This window comes from Varroa destructor, unplaced genomic scaffold (genome assembly GCF_002443255.2).
Source record: "Varroa destructor unplaced genomic scaffold, Vdes_3.0 BEIS01000003.1, whole genome shotgun sequence".
Taxonomy (NCBI): Eukaryota; Metazoa; Arthropoda; class Arachnida; order Mesostigmata; family Varroidae; genus Varroa; species Varroa destructor.
Window position 1 is genome coordinate 5,919,062 of NW_019211456.1, and position 25,637 is coordinate 5,944,698.

Sequence of the window (25,637 nt, forward strand, 5' to 3'; positions counted from 1 at the left end):
GCTATATGAGCTAAAAAAGAAAACAAGTAGAACTAGATAAGCCACTGCATTTCAAGTGTATACAGAAGCGAACACCGTCGATGTTGATTTTTATGAGAGATTTGGGAACGTAAATTATTCCAGAGACCAACTTCACTTAGCAGGAACTTGTATATGCGCCAATGTAAACTCTGTAAAACAAAAAATAGCTGTGCACTCATGTGAAGCGTACACCGTTGTTATCAACGACGTGTGATATCTGGGTGTGTTTTAAAGAAATTTTGACAATTTTTAAAGAGAACGCATCATTCGGATCCAACAAAACAATATCGTCGCACATACTTTAACAATACTCATGATTATGGGTCAGAATTTACTGTGGATATCAATGTACACCAGAATCAACCATAATTACAGACTTTAGTCCATTTAAGTTGGCTTCGGAGAACGATATGCATATTTTAACTCTTCTTTCTCTATTTTTGCTTGAAATGAGCCTCACAGATCTGCTAATAAAAGCCATTCATCACAGGCATCACACTGAATGCTGGACTTCTATCCGAGCTATGGCAGACAAATCATAATCTTCGACCTGCCCCACTTAGCAGTAAATAGCTACCACGCAAAAGCTTTTCTAATCATGACCGAAGCCCTCTATAGGAAGAAAGGTATTCATTTTTGTTGAATGACTATTTTCTTCGTGCAGAGTTTGTAGTGGCCCACATATCCCCACTTCTGGTTTATCTAATCCCATATTTGTGAGCTACGATCTTTAATTAACAGTTTATCGAAAACTAGTAGATTGCAACAGTACAATGATCATCGGTAGCAGTGGTTTGTTTTTCTCTATAGCGTTAAGTAAATTTTGGCCGATATAGCCCATATAATAAGCATATTTCTCTGACTCCTTGCGGTCTTTTCCGCCATATGTCCATGTGTCACGCAACGTTAGCGGTACATCCCAGAAGTGGTTCTGAAAAACAATAAAATAATAAACTTTATCATATAGAACAGAGTGATTTTCTAATTGTGACTGAAGGTGGACTTAGGTCCTTCAGTAGGGAAAGTTTTTCATTGGATATTGAACACGCACCCTGCGCAAACTGAAATAATTGCCTGGTGTTATTATATTCTTATTGTGACGACTACGGCTATTGCTGACAATAGGTCTAAAAACGGGAACAAGCAAACACATAAACGCAGTTTGTAGACGAGAAACCTATTGTTGCAGCTGCTAGAAGCGAAAGCTGGCGTCACGCGATGGGCGATATAAGGCGAAAATCACCACTCAGGAGGAAGACCTTGTAGCACCCGAGCGTCGTTATTGCGTTGGGAATAGATATGCGACACGAAAGCCGTAGCGGCAACGGCGCCAGCATGGACGGCTGGCTAATTGGTTGGCTGCAGTTAACGACGCGTCGACAAAGCAGAAAATCGGAGAAAGAAAGGGTTAGAACGTGCTTGCCCTCGCCGTACTGACTTCGCTTGATTACTACACATACGGTACGGTGTGGGTCCGCGCAGCGCTGGCTATGTCTATGTCAATGTGTGCTATCTATTGTCGGGTGTCCGTTACAAGCGGATGGATTCAAGCATTTGCTGTTTGTGGGCTTCCTTGACTGCTTGCAGCACTGCTCGCCGTCCCTTTACCTTCTCATATACCCCATATCTGGCTGTGGGTTTCCATATTTGTCCCGAATAGAACTTTCGCCAAGGCTACCTGATCACGGCTATCCTTCCATTACAGGCAACTTTGTCAGCAGTGTTGGCGCTCATGGTAATGGTAATGACGACAACAACAATAACGACGACAAGGGGCAGAGGTCGACTGCGGTAAATGTCGAAATTACCACATGACAGTCCCGATTACCTGCCATAAAGGCATACCTGGTATACTGCATTTGACCTCTAAGACAGAAGTAATTCTTGTCCTCTGAAGCAGCTTATAAAGAAAGGGGAATGATATTGCCAGTGATGGTGAGACGATATATATATATATATATATATATATATATAGGTGTCAAGCTCTGAACCCATTGCGCTTCCTTACTGTGCCGTAGTTACAAATTGCCACGCTATAGTCAACGACAACGCGTGGTCTATTTGGACTGGTGTTCACCGTCATCAACGCCTACCAAGTAGAAGCATCAGCATCTGTTTATCATACAACAAACACTGTTTCCCTGAGGTGAGCACCAGAGCGCCTCCCGTCGTTGTTAATGCGATTTGGGGCGAAATGTCCGTTGACTGTAGTAGCAGAAGCCAGCGTCGCCGAAGTACTAACCGTCAAAAAGGCGAAGTGGCCTCGAACTCGAGGAGCCATGCTTATATCCTAGAACTGAAGGGTTGAGCTACAGCCACCGGACGCGCCGATCACACGCACATACTACCAACGACGACGGAGACGATGGCGACAACAACATCAACAGCTACAGCGCCAGCCATTGTGCACATACGCACACACGTGTATCCGTCTATCTAGAAAAGAATCAGCTTGTGCATTAATGCCATTGTGGGTATTCCATTCTTGTCCATGTCTCTATTTTCTGTTGCTCTTCATTTACCTTTCTACATAAATATGAAAGAGGTAGCCGGGGGCAAAGGCAATATATACACAATAAAATATACAAAGCAATCAGGTGGCGCAAAAAACTGTAGATGCAGTCAGTAATCGCCACAGCAGCGATGGTATAACAGCAGGGAAGTGTAACTCGAATGAATCTATGATTGGACGCAGGATATCTCGAAGTCCACCGGCGCACTGGTTGTGTTTTTTTCCTATTTTGGCTAGTTGTTTGGACCATTGCTGACCCCGTCATCGCCGCTGTTGGTCGCGGCAGGAGAACAAAGTCCACGGTTGCCAGAGGCGTCAAGCCAGCGCATCTGTCGATTGTCGACTGACTGCGGGGCGCAGCTTCGAGGGATCGGGGGGTAAAAGAACCAAACAAAAAAAAGAATCAAAAACAGCCTTCGTCGTAGTGTCATGAGATGCGGTGGAAGACAAATGGACGGACGCGCAGGCAGGCAAGCACGCGACGGTTCGATGCCGCTGCGTTCACTGTGGCCAATGCAAAACACTGATGAGGACTGGGCAGCAAGGGAAAGACAAGTAGGAAGTTTGGGTTGACATAAAGTAGAAGAGAATATGAAGTGGATGATACATTGTATCTAGATATTATCGAATAGTCGGGGAATACAAGGTTTCGATGTTTAATAGGTGTGGCGTCAATTGTTCGGTGTTAGACATAGGCATACCTCAAACTAATTAGAACGGCGATATACTTCCGTATATAAATTCACAGATAAATGTGTTTGTGCGGCGGAAATCGTAACTATGTGCAACTAATTATTATCCCGATAATTGTCTTTTACATATTACTCTTAAAACCTATGAATTTTATTTGAATTATTGTGTAAAACGGGAGATGCATCAATTGGAGCATACGTTTATATCTGCATGAGGCATCTTGCCTTCACCTGTCTTCCGCATACATTGTTTTATCTCTAAGACACTAGTGGTAGTCAGAATGACTGCTGCAGAGGTGGATGTTCACATGAGCTCTATCCGTTCACTGGTTCGGCTAAAAAAAACTTGCGATCATTCCAATAGATGGCAGCAAGTGAAGTCGCTTGAAGGAGTTTGCGTTGAAAGCACAAAAATGCTTCTTCTTTTAAGGCGGAGGAGATTACAAGCCAAAATATTGACAGTGTAATTCTCGTTTTTGCAAAATTAGACTTGAGGCAAAATCGTCATAGAAATTTTGTATCATTTCTCTACTTTATCAGCAAGCTATTGTATGGTCACGATGATCGGACATAATGTTACGTCAGGACTAGGCCGCTTAGGTAATCAACCAAATAAAAACCTTTACCTAATAAAATCTGTTTTAGTAATACTTAATGACGATGATGTGTCATTTCGTTGCAGGATCCGATGTCACACAGAATCATAGAAAAGCGAAGACGAGACAGAATGAATAACTGCTTGGCTGACCTGTCTAGACTCATACCTGCTATCTACCTCAAAAAGGTAAAATTTACCTCTTATTTACCAAATAAAAACACTTGCACGGCATGAAAGAAATGTGTCAGCTCTAGCCAGGTTAGCAAATTAGTGCACCATGAAGTGGGATGTAACCCTTCACTCTCCTTAAACTATCTACCTGTTATCACTACGGCCCTCGTTTATGTGCCTATGCCTTTTTATATATATATATATATACACTGGGCACTTGGAGAAGTAAGGCTACGAGAGTCAAACCAACACCCATCCCGGATCACTAGGCTAGGAAAAACGGCGCAGCGTGGTTCACTCATTGATTCCTTCAAATGTGCCTACATTTTTCATTCGTCCGTTCATCCACTGTTTGAATATTTCACAATTTTCCGTTTTTCTATATTGTTTTTAGTTTTTTCCTTTATTTTCATGCGGTCTTCTTCTGCTGGTTATCTTATGGCTTCCAGTTACCGGTCCGATCGGCACTGAGCTTCAATCAACGGTCACAACAACATTACATATACATATATTCTTCACACAAATACTCGTGTAGAATATGGAGTATAAATTAGAAACAGTAAAACGTGTAAGCATACTAAAGGCCAAAATATGCTTATCATCGTGTTAGAGGCAGTCAGGTTTTGCCACACTGAGTTCTTTTCAGCGTCAAACATAATGCGATGTGGGTTGTTTGAAAACGATTAAAAAAGGCGCCGGGGGGCTCTCTGTTGATTGAGTCCTTTCGTCCAACCCGAGATGCATTTTTACCGTTCAATTCAATATATGTGCATGTATTATATAGTAGAATTCAGTATAGTTATGAGTTATCACACTTTTAGATATCCGTAGATAAAATCTCATCGCTAGATATCTTACGATTATAACAAACACGCTATACACGACTGGTCTAATTGGCATAAGGCAAAATACAGAACCCTTTATTCAAAACGAACGAATCGTTTGAATTTTCGCGCCATTAAATGACTGCTTATGATCCACATTTGTTTTGGCAAAAAGATCAAGGCCTTAACTAACATAATGCATCCTCGAGTTTCTCGGTAAAGTTGAATAAGTCTATATATTGAGCGATCTGTGATTTTTCTTCAAATAAAGTAATTAATGTGTATTAGGTTTTATGTGAAACATAAAATCGTTTATACAAATATTTTCCAAATAGTGTAAAATACTTATGGAAACTAGATATCAAATGACCAGCAGATAGACAGCTGCGAAGAACTAAACCAAGAACATTTTTCGGCACTTTTAGAAGAGTCAAACTTGCTTGACCTTATCATTACGGGTGACCAAACGTGGGCGTGTGCCTACGACGAAAAAATCGAGGTGTAACCTTTCGAGCACTGGTTGAAAAACGAATATAGACCAATAAGAGTCACAGGATCCGGGTCCGAGACCAAATGCTACTCAAAGTTTTTTCGACTATTGGTAATTGTATATCATAAATTCATGCCGTCCGGCTTTACGGTTAGCGAGGGTGTGTCCGAGGCAAAGGATCAGAATTGTAGCGTAGCAGGTTCTGGGTCCTCCATAACGACAAAACACTTCACTAGTGGTTCAGTGGTGGGCATGTGTGTTGCCTTAATCCCGTATTCGTGACCCCGTACTGTGATTTTGTTTTGCCCTGGACTGAAAAAAAGCTCAAAGGGCTCCAACACGATCAAGCAAAATAAACAATCGCCAATCTAGCTAAGGGCTACCCCGAAAATAGAATTTCTGAGCACTCAAAAAGCGGTGACATAAATGTGTCGCACCTGATAATAATAATTTACAGGGGACTCTTTGAACTGAAACAATTAAATAAAAACTTATTAATCTGGAACAAACAAGTTAGCCGAAGCATGCGGTTGACGATGCTTATGATGTTGCTTATGTCTCTCTCTCTACGGCAGCGGATGGACGACGAAAAGATCATGTGTCTAATGAGAGCTTATATAACTACAGTAGACGTGTACGGTGAGTCGGTGAATGCCTCGCGTGCTCTATCACGCGTGACTTCATAACCCGCCCGGATAACAGGGCAGGTATGCCCTGTTCCTTTTCAGCGCGACCAGAACGGTCTAAGTAGAAATAGTGCCAACAAAAGTTGTAGAGTGTATATATATATATATACGACTCCTTGGTAATGCATAGTGTCATATCTTGGGCATAATATGTATAGTCACCATTCAGGATACCAAATTATCGGAATTTATGTTATTAAACGGATTCAGATCGATCCGGTTTCTGGGAAACAGCTCGTTTATTGACATATTTCGTTCTTGTTGGAAAAAGAGAGAGTCTTTAGTTTGAAATATGTTCGGGAATATTTAGCTCGAAATGGGGTACCAATGTGTCATTTAAGTATTTATTGCGTTCTTTACTATCGTAATTGTGATCTTGCCTGTTTTCTTTGGTAATAATCCATCGATAACAACCTCGTGACGTCTGAAACTGCGTCATCTGCCTGGCCTACGCACAAATAAAGTTCACGTTGTTGTTGTTTGTCAACGGCAGTCGCCTACTGTCATTATATTGTGCTGTTTAGCATGCCCCCTGCATTCGATGCTCTCTTCTGCTAAATTTAGTTTACCCTGGTGGACTAGAGGAGTGGAGATCACGCCATCAATTTCGTTCATTCGGTGACTCGATACTACTACCGTTCCACACCGACAGACCAACTCAGAGGCTTAGATCCCCGCACTCAGGTAGACACATACACACACATATAACGCCCCTTACGCCATAAACACACAAAGTGGCAAGTGCGCTGCTGACAGTGTTGTCGACATCTCTGTGTCATGGTTATTAGGGCATTGCAGGAGCTCTGTGCTTGACCCGATGCGCTTGAAAGGGCGTTGCCGTGCCCCCCCTGCGGCATTTAACCTAGCCACCAGTCCTCAGCAGACTAATTGATCCACCCCATCTCTGGCGCGCTGTCACGGGACACGAACGGCGGGCTAGCTAAGTTATCTATTCTATGCTGGGAAAAGTAGTTCACAGTAGGCTAGCGTACTGTATTTATAGCGAGGCATAGAATCTTTTTCCGAGCAAATGCACCCATTCCGTTCTCGGATCTTGATGACGTCAGCGCCTGTCGCAAATACATCACCCCGCACGGTACACACCGTGCCACCAAGTCTTGTTGCCACACCTCTATCGCCTACCCTCGTCCAGATACTTTCATGTTCTTCCTCTTGGATACCTCCTTCTTCGCTGCTGCCGCCAATGTTCTCGTCTCAGACACCCAGCCAGCCAGCCAGCCAGCCCGCCCGCGAGCACTACAAAATGCGTCCCGCAGAACCCCAATTCTCTTGAAACCCCACCTACATTTTACATCTGTCAGTCGGATTGTTTACACCGAGGGTCGTTCATTGTCTGTGGTTCAGAGCGATTCTGCACACCAGAATCCTACTGATGCCCTTTCTCTTTAATAGTGAGAGAAATAGAGAAAAACAGAGAGACTCAGAACGGCTGAGAGAAAGTGATACATTAAGACCAATTGCTCGGACAACAGTCTTATAGATATAGGCTATCAAATTATCAAGGTTAGCACGTACTCAGAATACGACTGAGGACCTGGTTGTATCCAGGACTCACACAACAACCGTGGACCCAAACTGAAGCGAACATCATATTCATCCCGTTTCAGAACTTCACGGGATGGTACTGATACTACTATACAGTTTATTCAAACTTCCTTCTCCTATAGACGCAATGGCGCTCTTCACAAATTAGGAAGTAAACAAAATAGATTCTCTCTGATCGCCTTTGTATTAAAATAATAAAATATTGTAGTAAGCCCAATGAAGGCTCTAATTATAAAGCTGCGCCTACCATTACTCATTGCTGGAGTAGAAACTGTCAATTTTTTGCCTTATTATAGCGTTATCAGAAATACTGTCTTCCGACAGTTGAAGTATGCTGGTGTCAAACTATAATAGTGCTGTTTAATACAGGTGCCGGCGACGGAAGGCAGACAGGCGGGCTCATCTAGCAACGATGCCTCCAGTGCTCGGGAACGCTCGGTCGTAGGATGCATAATAATAGTAATAACACTAAACAGTGTGTTATGAAAAAGTGCTCGCTGAATTGGTTTAGCTTGAGGATATCGAAGCTTTTCTACGTGTAATCAAATAGTTTTGGCATGACTTAGATACGCGAATGTAACGCGGACATTTACTGGTCGGGTAGAAGTACGATGGTGCGCCAGCGGTATCTTGTAGGGCACGCTTTGTGTGTAACCGTATTTTGCCGGCAGTGGTAGAGGCCTGCTTGGTAACAACGATTTGATTCGAACAGAAGGAAAGGGGCTGGAAAGTAAAGCAATGTCCAAGGTCGAAGCAACGCGGTGAGTTACAGATTGGTTTACGATGTACTGCCTTCACGCTAGCAATATTCGATAAGCTCAGTCTTTGAAAGTAGTGCATTAACAGAGTGCTTACATACCGACAACAGTAAAGATGGCGTACGCAAACTATTTGATATCACTGTTTAAGTAGGCTATTTCAATTCAATGAATCGTACGATTCCAGTTAATGTTAGAGGGTTATTTGGTATCGATTTTAGACTTCCACCAAGACCCTGATATTGGACTAGAGGCTTCGGACGCAAAGCTATGAACGCCAAAGATACGCCGATACTCTACTATTTAGTCTATATTTGTCCAGAAGCAAAGGTCACAATCGAAACATCAATGAGTCGTCGTCACGGATTAGACGACAACTCATTGGTCTGTTGACAAAATGGAAGTATAAGTTTAATTATGGCTGTTGTCACAGAACGTCGAAGCATATAGTGTCAACAGGATTTTCGCCATTTTCCTCAGCAAATGATATTTTTAGCGGTCCAGAAAATCGTCGGAGCATTTCTTCGCAGACAGATAGTAATGATACAAAGAGCAGGAGACTAACAAAATGAGGGTCACGGATTGGAGATCGCAGCATTTGATCACCGCGAGATTTCAACGACTACGACAAAACGGGTGATGGGCGCAAACATAAGCTTCCATCTAGTTTAGTACTGAATCCGACTGCCTTTCAAGAAGCATATTTACCTAGCTGTTTGCCTCCGGCCTGCCCTGACTCTCGGTCTTTCTGCAAATGTAATCATTTGTGACGAGTACGTGTTCTGTTCCATCTTATCCACGCACAAACGTATTCCGGCAAGGACTATAAACTACCATAACGTAGTTTGACTATTACACACGCGCACAAGCGTCGACGGCAGCTGCAAGAGCAACAGCGATGCAGAGGCACAAGCGTTCAGGCTACGCGGGAACGCCCGATATAGAGACATGCCAAACAAAGAGTATAGACAGATGGATCTTCTTTTCGTAGGTCGGTTAACAGATATAAAGGGATCCATTATACGTACAAAGGTGCGTATCCGGTCAAGAGACGATCAACTGCCTGCCGTCACCTGAGTCAACGTGTTCGAATGTGCACGAATCCTCCCCGCGATCATATCGAAACTAGTGACCAGTGCTATGTTTCGTACACGACAGCAGCAGGTGGTGATTTTGACCAGCTACCACATTAAGTCTAGGACGAGTCCTATATGGGTAGATATTTCTGTCCCTGGCTGTTAGGTGTCCGACCCAGCCGAATCGAGCTTCAACACAAACATTGCTATCTAGTGAAAGATAGCGACTCAACTGATTGCTTGTATAGTGCTGACTTCAAACGTGCCCATAGATGTACCAGAAATTGTTCGGCAAACGATTTTTTTGTTTGTTCATAATAAAGATGCACTATAAGAAATACATCAATCTGCGAAGCAATGCAGATTGCTTTGTACCGCCATTTGTTTGGCGGTGCGATATAGTCGAATATGTTCAATGAAGCACTCACATATCGACATATTGCTAATGGCTATGCATAACACAATGAATAGACCTGTTCATTTTCCATCGTTATATACAGCCGATCCCTACCAATAACTGCAATGTTTAAGCAATATCGCACTTATATTTGCCCATGCCTTAGTATTACTACACAATGTACAGCAGTACTATGTTAGACTCATTGATAGTACTGCACAGATATAAGTACGATCGTGGCCGTAATGCCCCTACGTAATATATATATTAGTATAGAAAGCGAGGCTTCGATCTTTCACATCGTCGCCATCTTCGGCGTTCGGTAAACATAATAGAAACCGAAAAAAACATGAGTTGTTATTATACTAGAATAAGCACACTTTTTATTATTTACAAAGCATTTTCGCTATTCCTCATCTCCTAGTGGTAGTACGATTACGTGACGGCGGTACCGTGCAGAACGGCCAACTGTTGAATTGTTTGGGTGATACATCTACTTAATGTTTACATATATCGTATTGTATGTATTTGTTCGTTGTTTTATCTACGCCCAGTTGTACTCGCGCACGGGAAGCCTAATCATCGAACATTTTTTAGATCGACTGGCGCCTAGTATGTGTGTGTGTGTGTGTGTGTGATATATATATATATATATATATATATATATAGAGAGAGAGAGAGAGAGAGAGAGAGAGAGAGAGAGAACCAGCCACCCTAGCCAGACGCGAGCCCGCTGCCGGCGTGGTCGTCGTCAACATTGTGTGTGTCTATGGATATCTGTATCGATGTCACAGCGTAATGACCGCGTCTGGCTGGCGCAGCTGCTTCTATGTAACCGATCGATTATGTCACTGGCGGCGTTTCAACAGATGTAGCAGTATTTATAGCGGTAATGCAGTAACAGTAGTAGTACTATTCCTTTTCCGTACCCGGTTGTGCTCTATCATGCAGCTCGCTAACTAACAAAACGCGGCGGAAACCTGGCAGGTAGAACTGACCCGTCCCCTTTTATCCTCCGACATCCTGTTCTGGCAGTCCCCAATAGGTCGATACGACCGTCGTCTCCAAGCATCTGTTTGCGAAAACATTTCATTTTGTATTAGGAGCCTTAATAATCGAAGTGACCAACTAAATGATCGCGTGATGGCGGAACGAACAGCTTCCCTTAATTTCGGTTAATGCAGCTGAACTATCGTGGAAAAAGGCTATTACGTTTTTACGCACCCCGCACCACCTGTTGAACCGGCTGGTCTTTCTTTTAGCCGAAATAGGCACACAGTGCCAGCTACGATGAACCTGATTTAAAAAAGAAAAGACGCCCCAATAACCTAATGGTAATGTGTGAAACAGGGACTCATGTGCCGTGTATGTTAATATCAAGAGTAAAAATATTGCTTGTTTCTGGGAAGGGGGGGATAAGGGTGGATTCGTATGATGGAGTTAATGGGTGTTTAACGGGTTAACAAACGTAAAAGTCTAAGCATTTAATTTTCTAGTAAGTTAGCCAATGATAGAGATACTAGCTCTAGTTTGATAGCCGTCAATTCCATTGGGATGACTGACCAACCATTGTAGCCTCCATTAACGCTGCAAACACAGCCACCAAGCAATCTGACGAAAACCATCGCCCTACGTGAATAGGTGACCATACGCGTCCAGCCCAATTATCGCCGCCCACAATCAGCAGTGTAGTTATGGTGCTTGACGCCTGAAAGTATTCTCATCACTACTAACCTATCTTACAGTATCTTTTGAAAATTTTACTGTGACCGTCCATCTTTTGATCAATTTTTCGGTTCATCTTTGTCTACCAGCCGAACCACCATATAAGTTCAAACTTTTTCCCTTTACTCCTTGCTTTTTCCATCAGTCTTCGCGCGTCGACGACGATATCTCTGATCACGCCAATAGGCCAAACGACCCTATAAACGTTCTTCTTTCGTGCGCGCTCTCCGAAGACATGAACACTGTTATTTTAGCAGCGAAACATAGCTGAGCAAATGCGATCAACTACGATAATTAGTAGTTCGCTCGTTCATTTCGAGCAGCTCCGTAACAAAGAAGCTGCGACAACGAAGGAACGACCAGTTCTGCCACGTGTATCTGCAAGCGTGTGCGGCTAAATATCGATGGCAATATGTGAAAGGAGTCATCTAGCCATCTCGACCGCTTTCGTCAATGAGAGAATATCCCTATGAACGGCCTTGATATTTACGGAACATGGTGAACGAACATGCTTCTAGCGCCATCGACGGTCGACTAGCGAAGCTCCAGCCCACCTGGTCGCCTGTCTGTGCGCTCGCGTTGTCATCAGACATTGCTTTCACGTTGCCGTTTCGGTTTCAGTCCGTACGATGTGCTTACCGCTGCCACCTGCACTGGCGCTACTGCAGCAACTGCTACCGCCGCCACTCGTGCAAAAGCTAAAAAGCTAGAAACCGATTGGCGGCTCGAAATACGTACGTGCATACGTAAATGAACATGTAATTAGCACGTAGAATCACACCAATAAACAATGGACTTCGTCGCTAAGCCCACTATTCAAACTCGCACTTCGAGTCGACAGAGAGAGTGCGTTTTTCCTTTCGTTTCTTTCGCCTCTTTTCGCTGCTGAATCAATTCGTGTAGCGGCTGTTGTTGTCGTTGTATTAAGTAGAGAACAGGCGATCGATTGACCCTCGACCACCTGGTGCAACACAATGATTTATACCTGTAGCGGTTCTCGTAGTGACGGCAAGGTCAGCGACGGTAGTAATGCAGCGCCAATACTAGAAGCGGTTGAGCAGAGAGTCGATACTGTAACAACACCAGTAGGAATGGTAGCGGGAGGGCACCGGCAGCCACCAAGACATCATTCAATTTTAAAGGTCCACCCACTCACCTAACTAGCTTTCTTACTGCATCCTTTGAAAGAAAAAGCCGAAGAGGCAAGAAGGGCGGGAAAAAAGATTCGAGAGTAGACGATGGCTAATTCTGATAAATAAACAAATAAAGCCCACGACATCGGGTTGCGTCGTACATATAAACACGCCGGAGTACACCGTGTGTCCTGCTAGCGTGCAGGAATTGCCGCTCCTTTTCTGACTGGCGTCAACTGCTACTGCGGGCGTTTTTGGCGTGGCCAAAGAGGAAGAGGCGGTAATGTTTGCGCAATTGGCCGGGGTCAGTTCGTTACTAATGCTTCTGAGTGGACCAGTGTAGCTCCGACGTCACACTTGTAGCGTCTTGCATCCCGCTGCGTCCTTGAGTGAGCGACGCGGGCGAACGCGTATCGTAGCTGCTACGAACGTAGAATAAACAACGACCAAGATTGATGCTTTAGATCACGAGCTTATATCATTGCAGAGATCACGTTACAGAGGGACAAATGGGGTATGATACAGTAAATGAGGAATCTACGTCGCGAGAAGCTAGGGCACTTTTGTTCTTAGCTCGATATCGACTAGGTGGAATGTTTTTCCGGCTTATTTTATTGCGGCAATGTAGGTGGATCACTTATATTAGTTACTTAACAATTGACTAACATTTTAACCATACCGACGAATATACGCCTAACATATCATGCGCGATTTTGCACAGCCAGTGCTTTCTGAAAGGTATCTAAGAAAGATCGCTAACCTTGTGTGCTTCACACGTGGCGTGCATGTACACTTTGGATATTGTATGTATAGGTAATTTTAGACAGTTATCGAAGTTCAATTGAAGTCACGGTTAACTATAACTTGTCGATACACCTCTTAAGATATAAATCCTCTAATTCTTGCTAGTAAAATGATATTAATTGCTCACTTTACACGTTACAGGGAAGAGGTCGGATTGAAAAAACAGAGATTATCGAGATGGCTATCAAACACCTTAAGCATCTTCAGGCACACGCTTGCAAAGATCCAGGTTAGTAATGTGGCACTAAAATGAGGCCGCCTGGAGGCACAAACCAGGAGGATATGAACTATTATAAGGAACATGGTTAAATATGCTTTAATTTTGCCATGTCACGTAAGTGACTCCTATCCAAGGCGCTCTACGCAAAGCTCAGAAAACTCGCAGATCGAGGTTAAACTTTTTGAACCGCCTTCAGAGTTGGCTCGAGTTTGAAACTATTCGGCGCGCGGCTGACACTAACCTTTGCTGATCTTAAAAAGGCTGGCCATTGAAAGTAAAGTTTTATCTCCGGCTTCCGAAGGATCCGCTTGCTTGAGTGGGTCAGGGTTCGCTTGAGGTTATCTTGATTCAACATGCCTTCACTTTTTTACTATGTAAATAACTCGACTCTGTATTTAGAATGATAGTTACTTGAGTACTTCTGTTCGGTACAAAGACACTTCTAACATCGAGAAGAAAAAACTGAGACATTTTCGTCCTGACTCTGAACAACGTACCGGCTACTAAAGCTCTAACCCTCTTTTAATTATAAATGAAATTTGTTCCACAGAATTACGTAGCATTTACGAGATAGCGCGTTCATAAAGTATAAACATAGATGTGACTTGGCTTTAATGTTTTTTTTTTTATATATAAAAGGGCACTTATATCCGCAGCTATGTAAAAAAATTACATCAAGTTCACCGTCGTATAGACATTACTATGAGTGCTTATATTAATACGAATAACAATTATCTATATATACACGTATATATACATCGTTTTGCGCGATGAGCGTTGTATCAGTACCTGTAGTTGTTTGCCTCTCTGACGACGACGACGTGTGCGATCTGATTGCAGCGACTTGCGAGGTTGCGCAGCAAATCGAGAACGATCATCGGCACCAGTATCGTCTCGGTTTCCATGAATGTATGTCCGAGTGCGTGCGGTTCTTGGTTGAAATTGAAGGCATGTACGCCGGCGATGACCTTTGCATACGTCTAATGAATCACCTACAGAAACACTTTGACAAGGTGCAAGGACACGGCTTCTGCTATCAACTACCGCAGGGTACCACAGCAGCGTCGACTATGCCAGGTGGAGTGGGCGCTGTGTCGCCACCTACCGCTGTTAGCGCTGGCCTACCAGCGCCCGGTGCGCCCAGCGGCCTGTCGAGTCCCTGCGTAACCAATGCCTCTGGCCAGTTAATCCATCAGCAAACACACCAGCCTACGCCAGTTCCCATACAAGTAAGTGAATACTGAAAACATTTCGATTATGTATCATATACGTGTTCAAGTAATACTTGCTACCGATATCTAAGCTCCAATAGACTAGTGGACAAGTAAACCCCATCGAATTGGTAATGTCTACAGCGTAGTACAAATTCATTTTCGTGATCATTTACTAGACGAGTTTATCTCTAATGTGGCTGGTTTATATCTATCTATATATAATGATCCAGTTCGAAAAATTAAGTGATATCCGTTATAAATGACAGCGACGGGCCGCCATTCATTACGAGCTTGTCTGCTTTACCAAATCACTCGATATATTTAACGTTCATTAAATGATTCGTCCATGATATAGTTCCTATGCGTAAGTACAACAATCAAGGGCTTCAATAATTCCTGTCAGACAATGTTATTGTTTCCGATATTTGTCTGTGTTCTAACGATATGACTTGAGAATACTTATTCTAGGATGAAGGAGACTGAGCTTTAAGTATGTTGCTTAGATGAAGAAGAATCCGTTAAAAGCAGTGGACGTTATCAATGACAAACTCTACGATGTTGTTGATTTCGGAATATGCTCTTTGTTTAGATCCATCCTCCTTCTGCGGAAATGGTGAGTGCTCCACTAACAGTCGCCTCCTCCGTTTTGTTGTCTGCCGGCGAAGACGTGAAACCGATGGACCTCGAGTCTACCGAATCGTCGGCCTTCACACGCCGAGTTGGAGGCCCTTTCGCGCCAAGGGGCAGACTTCTTCAAGATGTTCCTCAAAACCCAGGGAGCAGTCCTGGGAACTCGGTTGCACAGCAAATGCATCACCTCATGGTGAGTATTTCTGTCGAATACCACCTGGACATACCACACGTGCGTACACTTCATGGCTATCGAGGCAATAACATTGGATGCATAGATGGACCTGTAGAATAGTCGGCATACTATATACGACTTGACGCCGTGCGCGTGTCGATCTCTTTTACATCTCGCCCGAGGTATTATTGGTTCAGCCGTTCGCAAATGTAACCAGTACACATGGTGTGCGTGTGTGGGAAACACTGGCCCATCGTTACCTGAGAGCGTCACCAGACGTATGCTTAGCGTTAACGCTGTGTAATGATCCAGTCGTATCTAGGTAGCTAGGAAGTCGTCGCTGGCGTAAAAGGTTATTTTCTTTAAACGAATATTGTGCTATTTATGGCAGTTGCCCAAATCGATGTATGTATATGTCTGTGTCTGACATCCCGAGAACATTCGTATACTGTTCGAGGGTCGGCCGTATTAGCTACACACAGAGTCATCTAACAATGGTAAAAAAAATGTTGTCTTGCTAAAGGTCTCATTGTTTGAATCAGTGAGCTAGTTTTGAATGTGATTTTTGGAAAGCTCCTATTCGGATAAGTATTTCTTTCAAAACAACGGTTTTCTACCAGTGATCGAACTGTATAATACGAAAAATTAGCCATTTCCCTATCATTGGTTTCGATTAAAGATATAGTGTTCTTCTCGAATTTGTGCCTCTGCGAATGATACGCTCACTAGGTGCCGAAACAGGAGGGTTTAGGCGAAAACGGTGGCAGTAGCGTCGGTGGGCCTTGCTCGGCAGAATGTAAGCCTTGTCCGGGCGTCGAAGCACGCAGCCCTGTAAGTGAAACGCCTACCGGCTCGCAGGCCCAAGCAAGTCAGCTGCGAGAGATGCTGCAAACGCCAATGGCTGGCAGCTCTACTCTCTTGTCAGGTCCGCCTGGATTGCCAGCCTGTGAATTAAACATGCGAAAACGAAGCAACATAGACACACACCTGTCGACGACGTCGTTCGCTAACCACTATGGCAGTGGGCCAACCTCAACCGTCACCGGGGAGCCCTCTCCAGCAAAAACCCCCAACATCCTCCAACAACAGCAACAACAGACCTCCGCAACAACTAATCCTAACGAGGAGGTTTGGTTAATTTCGCTAACGAATCAAAGTTGGAATAAGTCTGTGAATCTATGATCGTTTAATCTGCCATACAAATATAATATGCTTTTCGAGCTCTATTTTTGAATCAGTTACAGAGTCCAGCAAATGTATACACGTCATCCAGTATTGCAAAACCATTTATAACCAACGTTTTTACGTATACGATTGAATATTTCACCCATCTGTCAGAGACGCTTGATAATACACGTGTTCCGTTTGCCGAATGATTTCTAGCCTTTGCCTTCTAACTCCTCAATAGTCTCTAGTCTTGACAGTAGAATAGAATAGGCCAATTAATGTGTGGTCTCTCTGGTAGATTAGCGAGCGCAAGTTATCCCCTAAAGCTTTCCGAGCCCATTTGCGTAACTTGAGTTAGGTTATCAGCCAGCTTAATGTAACAATGCGTGCCATCATCGAACGACAAAAGACAGGTTTTCAACTAAAGTGCATGGTATATTTAAAAATATCGAAAGACAATATAATGGTTGAGCAGCTCTTTTAATTCGCCCACGGGCAACATTGACAAGTTTGTTGCTCAGTCCGATCTGCTGCGTAAAAACTATTTATTAATTCAGTATTAATTATTTTTCGTCGATAATCAATATGTCGGCCACACTTTATTTGCTACATGCTCACTAAGCTTTGGTTCGTATATGTGTCTAACCCAGACATGAATTCAGTATGATATCAGTAAGACTAAGTGTTCACAAGTATACTCTGCTGCCCAAGTACGACAATCTTCAAGATATATAAGTTATGTATTGTTAGAGAGAAATGTTTACCGAATTATAGTTGAGTAAAGAATTATTGTTCTAAAAGCCAAAGTTCAACTGTTTAACTATCAGCAGGAAAATTTCACAATGTAATAATACAACTTACCCGATCCCACGGTCTCGATTGTGATATCTAATGGAATAAAAAGTAGAATTACATCTTGAACGTGAATATAGCTGGTTAAGAAATCAAGAACTCGCTTACCCAATCATCACCGGCAGTGCACTTTGCAACGGGCACCTTAAGTAGGTATCGAGTAGTCGTTAGTGGGTCTCGGATGAGTTAACCACCAGTCCTGACCCTGTTCCAGTAGTAAGTGAAGGAAGGATGATCGAGCTAGGAAGTTTTGAAGATCACAGGGCCGAGCGATACAAACTACATTGCAAGGGTACATAAATGTTCCAATGTGTTGATGACTGTTGCTTTTCAGGTATATAATTTTAAAAAGAACATCAAAGAGCGATTCCAGTCGAATCTGAGGTTGTTTTCCGCGTCACCGACGGACAGTGTCGATGGAGAAGACTCAAAAGGCTTCACCGGTCGTGAAGAACGACGCTACTCGCATTCACAGGTCTGAAGACAGAGTGAAAGAGAGAGCAATGACTCTATATAAAGGGGTATACAACTATAATAAATATATGTTAAAAGATTACCATTTTCTAAAACGTTCTTTTACACCAAGTCCAGTCAATCGAATCTATCGAATAATTGATCTATTCATAAGTGAACTTCGTAGAGTTTCGTATATATATATATATACATATATATATATATATATACGAAACTCAGTGCATCAAACATATATATATATATATATATACTGACTTGAGTTATTTGGAATGGGCAATTTGGCCTTGAAAGAACTTCTATAACAAATGCCATATGCATTAATTCATTTTAAGATAAAAATATAATAAGCTCTGCAGTACTAAATGTGTGTAACCTGCTTTGAGTAACATCTGCGTTATGATCTCTAATAATGCATAACCATTACATGTATATATTACACAACCTATGTGCGTAAAGAACGCTTATTAATAGGGGCTTCACTGCCCTAGTTATTAATTTGAAAGAAAAAACATTGTAACAGACTAGAACTAGACCAGCGTCCGCCGCCAACAACGCGGTAACGGCGGCAATTCTGATAGAATAGTAAGTTGATACTTATTGTGCGCTCAGTGTTAGATCGGCGCTCTTTTCGACTAATTCCAATGGCCGAGTGTTGGTATATGTATAGGGGCAGTTAGTAACGTCCATGTTTCTTACCCCGGGTCGTTGGATGGTGCTTGTAGGTGCAGGGCCCCGTGGCGTCCCCGCGTAGTCCTGCTTCGTTCTACCGTCATACGGTTTCGGCTCCTCCTATGGGCGAACTGGTCGATGCCGAACCCGTAACACTGGCCACAGACCTGTCAGTGAGCGTTGATAAAAGCGGCCGCCCGCCGCGTGAGATCCGAGAGTCCCGGGAGATCCGAGACAACAGCCGCGAATGTCCCCGTGGCGGTGATGGGTGCGTCGTCAAATGGGAATCTACAATGACGATGAATCAATTGGACTCGAGCAACAGCGCAGGAAGTCCTCCCGGTAGCAGTAACCCTTCATCACGTTCTAGCGCGAGTTCAGGCTATAGCAGCAACGGCAGTTCAGTAGAGGCTGGCACCCGTCACCCCGTGACGAGTCCACCTTCGCCTGCACCGCCGGTCCTGGCGCAAGCCTTGACCGGCTCGACTCCATGCACCAACGGTGCGCTAAACACATCGACCGGTCCAAACTCCACCGTCTCCACTGGCGTACCAATATTCGCGCTACACCCTAAACGCGCCTTCTACATTCCACTCACGATGGAATCAAGCCTGTTGACGCCATTCTTGCAAGCGGATGACGAAGCGGGCTCTCCCGTGCTACATCCAGTCAGCATTTCTGTTAACTTCAACCAACTCTACCGTAAAAATATTACAGCCACGCCGCAGGCGCCACCATGGATTTGCGTTCGCGCGGCTGAGCCCCGGTTGCCGCTGCTTTTGCCTAATGGACGCCTGTAGACCAATCATCTAGACTTGACCCCGCACTCATACGATACAATGAGGAGCAAAACTAGACACATTAAAAAGAAAACCATAAAAACAACCGCGAAAGTTGAACCGGAGACAAAGGAAGTAAATTTCAAAAAAAAACAAGAATAAAGGCATTGAGAAAAAACGAAAACAGTAGGGATCGAAGCAGCGACACCCGATCCCAGATACAATCGGAGGAGCAGCAGCAGCAGCAGCGAGGATAGCCAATATTCATGTTTATATTTTAGCTGATGATTGTTTATTTGAATTGATTTCAATTATTTAGCAAACAACAACATCGTATCAGATGCGACTGTGTGAGAACAGAAACGGTAACGACGACGCGTCTATTGCGTGTGGGCAGAACTTCGCTTTGTCTGTTCCTGATATAGTGGTCTGTGATTCTAATGATTACGGTTAATATTCGTTTATCGTGATGTTATGACAGCGATACGTTGGTAATTACGCTGACACATGGTATTTGCAGCAGCAAAAATCTATAGAGTTTTGTTAACGATCATGGGCAAAGATATAATCCGTATGTATGGCTATTGGAAAAAAGACGAATGTAGAGAAAGATAGTTCACGATACGAATTATTTCATTTTGTCCGTCGTCCAAGACCCAGTTGATTTGTTTGCATGTTTACGAAATGTTGAAAATAAAACCTACATATAGGATAGCGATCGAAAATTGCCGACATTGACACCCTGAGCACTGGTTTAGCACCGGGATTGCGAGCATTTGGCTTTAACGGTTGGCCGGTATCGAATATAAAATCGACAGGGAACTTAGGTTGATCAAATGCTGACGACGAATTATAAGTCTTCTAATATATATATATATATATATATATATATATAACGTAAAACGCGTTCATCGCGCTGCGTCAGAACGAACGTCGGATTTAATTGTGGCTAATAACACTGGTTCGTATTATAGCAACGGGTGCACAGCGCAAAACACACACTCACTGGCAACTTAAGTAAGTTAGCACCGTTGTCTGTTAGTATTTGATGGCAAAACAGCTGAAAACCTTCAGTGTGGAATTTCGACACGAAAAATTATTTGTATCCGTCGCTGTCGAATCAATGATATAAACCAGTACGGGCAACTCTCGGTAGCCTCGTAAAAATGATGCCGGCGCAGTCTTTGAAGATTCTGTGATTAAATGAGACCTCATTGTGATGACGAAAATTGTTATAGAGATGCTATCATGATGTTACGAAACATGTTGTTATGATACTTCATTACCACTGCTACGTTATTATAACTAATTAATTTACAGTATAATATTATTACCGTTATTATTAGTGTTACTACTATCCTTACTATTGTTAAACGGTGATGACAGCGTTAGAGGGAAGACAATTAAATTTTGCTTTAAATTCATAGCACGATCATAAACAAAAATCATTATACTGTAGTTAATAATGCTACCACTAGAGGGCTCTGTAATTATACACATAAATAAACACTCGTACATAACAGTAATAGGAAATATGTATGTTATATATACCAATGGATTTCAAGTCAAATGAAAAGCTACGATACGAATAATTACGTGAAGTAAACAGAGTGGATTAATTGTCAATTGATGGCGAAGATGATCACCAGAAGAAAGGTGTTGTATAGGAAGGAACAATGGAGGAGGCCGCATTTGTTCTTGTGTCGAAGCGGTGAGCGCTGATTCACTGGGATACTGAACCCCATCCAGTGAGAAAAAGGAACAGAACGAGTGTTGCAATAGGTGGAAGTAGACAAGTTAACGGCCAACGTTCGACTTATCGACGTGCTGTTGTTGAAGACGGAGTAGCATTGTAAAAGAGAAGCTTCAATTCGCAGTTGCAACAAGAACAGACAAAGGGAAATTTTAGAGAAACGTGAATCTTGATACATTGTTATTACATTACGTATACGATAATATTATTAAGAAATAATAATATTATTGTATAGTTAGGAATGACTGTAATAAGGGATGATGCGTTCGGCTGTACAGAAATCGATTTGCCCTGAAGCGTTCGTACGATAAGGACGACGATGTTATTTTATTAATTACTGATATTGTAAAAGCTAATTAATGATCATAGTAAGGAAATATTTTGGATTAGTATAAAGTAAAATATCGAACGCTTCCGCCGCGATAACGGCAGTAGCGTTATGGATCGAGGCGAAGACATTATGCGACTTAATGTTACCATACGAAGTCAAAAAGACACTCAAACACAGAAAAACCTCGAGGAAATCAATGTGGGTAATAATACACGGAGAAATAAATTGACTTTATAGTAACGGCATTACATGAAAAACCGAAGAATTTGAACAGACTAAAATAGTCAATTTATGGGCAGATCTATAAAAAGAAATAATAGAAAACGACTGGCCTGATAGACAAAAACTTTTTTTAGACGGAAGATACAGAAGATCCAGGCAGAAGATATAGGAGCCGATTTGAAAGGGAGCTGGCATCGTCCTGTCCGATTGTAGATTGCAGGCCTCTGGGTGTTCTTTGATCGTTGAGTCAATAGCGCGATTGAACCGAAGTGAGAACACTATATGTTAAAAGTTTCCTGTGAACACAGTTTTCTATTGAAGGAGGGAGAGACGTAAGCGACATGTAAAATAGGGCAGAGGGGAGAAAAGCGGCAGACAAACAAACCGTGGGGCTAACGATGTAGGAATAGGTAGGCTCGTCAACGTGTGTGACCAGACAAAACCAGAGGGGAAAAAGTCTAGCTGAGAAATAACAAAATAAAGAAACATAACTGAAAGTTTACTGGCAGATCCATTCCCTCTTAACAGAGAGGATCCTTGTGGTAATGCTAAACACGCTGAGACAGCATTCATACAAAACTTCTGAATGTCAATTGCGATAAAACTACACGGCCAAGTTTGTAGAATAAATGATGGATCAATAGAATTGATTAAAAAAAAGAAAAAAAAAAGATAAATTATATTCTTAAGATATTCTATGATAATGACTTGATTGATATTATCAAAGCTATATTTTCCGCCTATTTTGTAACCTGCGCCAGGTCGCCGGAAGTGTTAATCAACGCTGAACAAAAAAGGCTTCGGTTTGCATGGAACGCTCGCACCTACTGAAGATCATATTCATATATAAATGTTTGTACTACGGAAATTTCAAATTTTACTGTGGCCTTTTATTGGGGACGTCATTGTGTCTAAAATGCGAGTATGTGTTAGACCTAAGAGATAGGTTTTGCCAGTCCAAACTTTGCACTATAACTTACTATCCCTTCTTAATACCCTCCCTTGATCTATGGGAAGACAGATGATGAATAAACGTATCAGCGTATTGTCCACTCCCTTCCGCCTAGCATTTCTCACTAAAGAAGCCTTCAGACATAAGACGCTGCTCAATGTTCACAAATTAAACCCTACCACCCAAAACCTCTTTTAAAAACTACCCTTCTAAAAGATACACTTTGATACATACTGATATCTAAACACAGACTTTAGATGAATAGCGATGAATGAACTTACATGCAAAGATCCTCTCTAGGAAATGGTGGTAGTTTAATGGGACGAACTGCACACTGAATGCTTTTTCCAGGTGCATCTTAATCTGATTGCGCCATTTGTTAGGGTGGGCGAGCCTACTTTAATAGATCACATGATTACCGGCATAAGGAAACACTGCTACTTGTAGAAAAGGGAACCCAAGACACATATGAACAACAATATGATGTGAAGGAATAAGCTGACCAACCTCTCTGTTTTTGCCTTCAGAATACTACCTGCAGAATATTTTTTCTACCTTTTTTGCGGGATTGAAGCACCAGTTCCCAGTGCCGAAGGTCGGCTTTCGCTCAAGGATGACAGACAAAAATTATATATATATACGCGAAACAAGCAGTCCAGACCGACCTTGTGCTCGTCTACTACTCGTTCTTATTGTCGTTGTTGTTCCCTTTGAAACGGATGATCTTGGCCATTGAGCTTTCGATACGCACTGCACATGTAAACACCGCTTCAGTGTCTAAGGTCTATTTTTGTATATATACTGAGATATATGTATGTATATATATATACATATATATAAGTGAATAAGATGAATATATATATATATATAATTATATAGTACCTAATTTTGACCAGCCGGACAAAGCTTCTGAACACCCCGATCTTTATGGCGTTTTGTAATGACCGACGGAAGACCAATAGAAGACAAATATGAAGTAATTATGATAACGTTAAAGATGATGACGAAAGGTACATCCAAACACTCTCTGGGTCCGAAGGAGGTCTGAGGAAGGGCAGGCGAGAATAGAAACGATCGTTCAAAAACCGGGAAAATTTGTTATTAGTAAGTAAATAGTAAAAGCGCCAGTCAGGGGAGCAGTAAGACTTCTTATTATAAAAGAATCGAACGCCGACAAACATTTAAGTGACATCGGGAAGTCCATTAAGTTGATATATATATATATATATATATATATATATATATATAGGCACGGCGAATGGAAACAAAGTGAGCAACGGGGTCAAATAATGGCTTCAACAACGTTGACGAGAGAAAAGTGAAATTTACTAAGTAAGGATGAACGGTGAGGTGATCGTTTTATTCTCCGTGCCAGGTACGCGTTGGACAGGTCGTTAAGACTATACTGATATAATGTTTACTGAACTCTGCAGTAAATGGCGATGTTGAACGGGAACAGCAGCGGAAAAAAGATACAATAGGAAAAAAATGCTATGGAAACGCTACACACAGACAAAGCTACGCGGGAAACATGGCCGCGTACATATATACGCTCACTCAGAGATACAAACAGACAAGGATACAGCAGCTGACCCATGTTGAACACACAACTAAAAACAATATAAAAGAAACAAACGAATCGAGCCCTATGAGCTCAAGAAGTCATTGAACGCCGCTATTGTACATAAATAAAATACCAAGAATGAAGATTATATTGACGATGATAACAATAATGACAATAATAATTAATGATGATGACGATGAGGTACTCGGCAAAAAAATAGAAACATTTGTCGTTCTGCAAAAAAAAAAAAGCCAGTTTTCGATTTATCAGAAGACTGCCGTCTAATAACAATGGAGAAATAAAAAGTGCATCATTGTGAAAAAATTACTCTGCCGTTTGCTAATCTGACATATATGTGTATACGCAGACCTACATAGTATGCATAATTTAGGTCGATGCATATCAACGATAGTTGATCTTTTATTTATTATTTTTATCTGTTAATTTATGTAGACCTTGATCTTACCTTCCGGTTTCCCTATTGCGCGATAGATTATGTAATCTCGTTCAGTTTGTACCTCCTTGTAGGGCACTGCGGCTTCTTACGATGCGCCCTAGATCGATATCTATAAACCGGGCTTTTTTTAAACTTCAAACGTAAATTTATGCCAAAAATGTATTTCATCTTGATATTAAGAACGTTTGCACGACAGCTACAACTTTTAGTTACTTTACGCTTGGGGGATATCGTGTTTGTGTCGAAAGCCAATTAATTGATTTGATAAAATTTTTTGAAAGCGCCGTAAATAAATTTGGCTCTCACTTCATTAGCTGAATCAGATTTTTTGGCTTAACGATGCGGGTCGTGGCGTGGGGGACCAATTGCTGGTCGTCAGGTCTACTTGAAATTGTATGAAATAGATTAAGGTATCGACTATTTTGTTTGCAGCCCCCAACAATACGTAAATGTAACGTAAAAGCCTATAAAAATGTCTTTGAACTTATCGTTGAAAATGTGGCATTGAATATGCGAGTATATAATCAGCAGATGGTCAATCGTTCTTCGTCGACACGAGCCGTAATAACTTTGTCTGTGTAGTAAGTTTAGTTTTGCAATTAGATGGGATGGAGTATCAGTTCGTACGTATTTAATAGCCTGACTATAGTTCATTCTCACAATCTGACTTGCTTGATCTTACAAGTTGCTTGATGTTGTAGCCTATTCGTCGTATGAACTGAGAC

The 25,637-nt window shown here is 42.2% G+C and overlaps 1 protein-coding gene across 17 annotated transcripts in view; it reads left to right on the plus strand.

Moving 5' to 3' along the window:
* Positions 1-24,782, plus strand: part of cwo (transcription factor cwo) — a 76,480-nt gene extending 51,698 nt beyond the window's left edge. For 10 of the 17 annotated variants that reach the window (XM_086984780.1, XM_022796291.2, XM_022796289.2 and 7 more), the window contains 7 exons: positions 3,908-4,009; positions 13,595-13,682; positions 14,514-14,902; positions 15,477-15,710; positions 16,422-16,820; positions 18,046-18,186; positions 18,908-24,782. In XM_086984780.1, coding sequence (XP_086840906.1) covers positions 3,908-4,009; positions 13,595-13,682; positions 14,514-14,902; positions 15,477-15,710; positions 16,422-16,820; positions 18,046-18,186; positions 18,908-19,654 — 2,100 coding nt within the window. In that variant the 3' untranslated portion in view covers positions 19,655-24,782. Of the gene's footprint in view, positions 1-513; positions 648-3,907; positions 4,010-4,443; positions 4,563-13,594; positions 13,683-14,513; positions 14,903-15,476; positions 15,711-16,421; positions 16,821-18,045; positions 18,187-18,907 lie in introns of those variants that run through there. The other 7 variants (XM_086984787.1, XM_086984790.1, XM_086984789.1 and 4 more) reach the window with 4 other exon arrangements.
* The last annotated feature ends 855 nt before the right edge of the window (positions 24,783-25,637 follow it).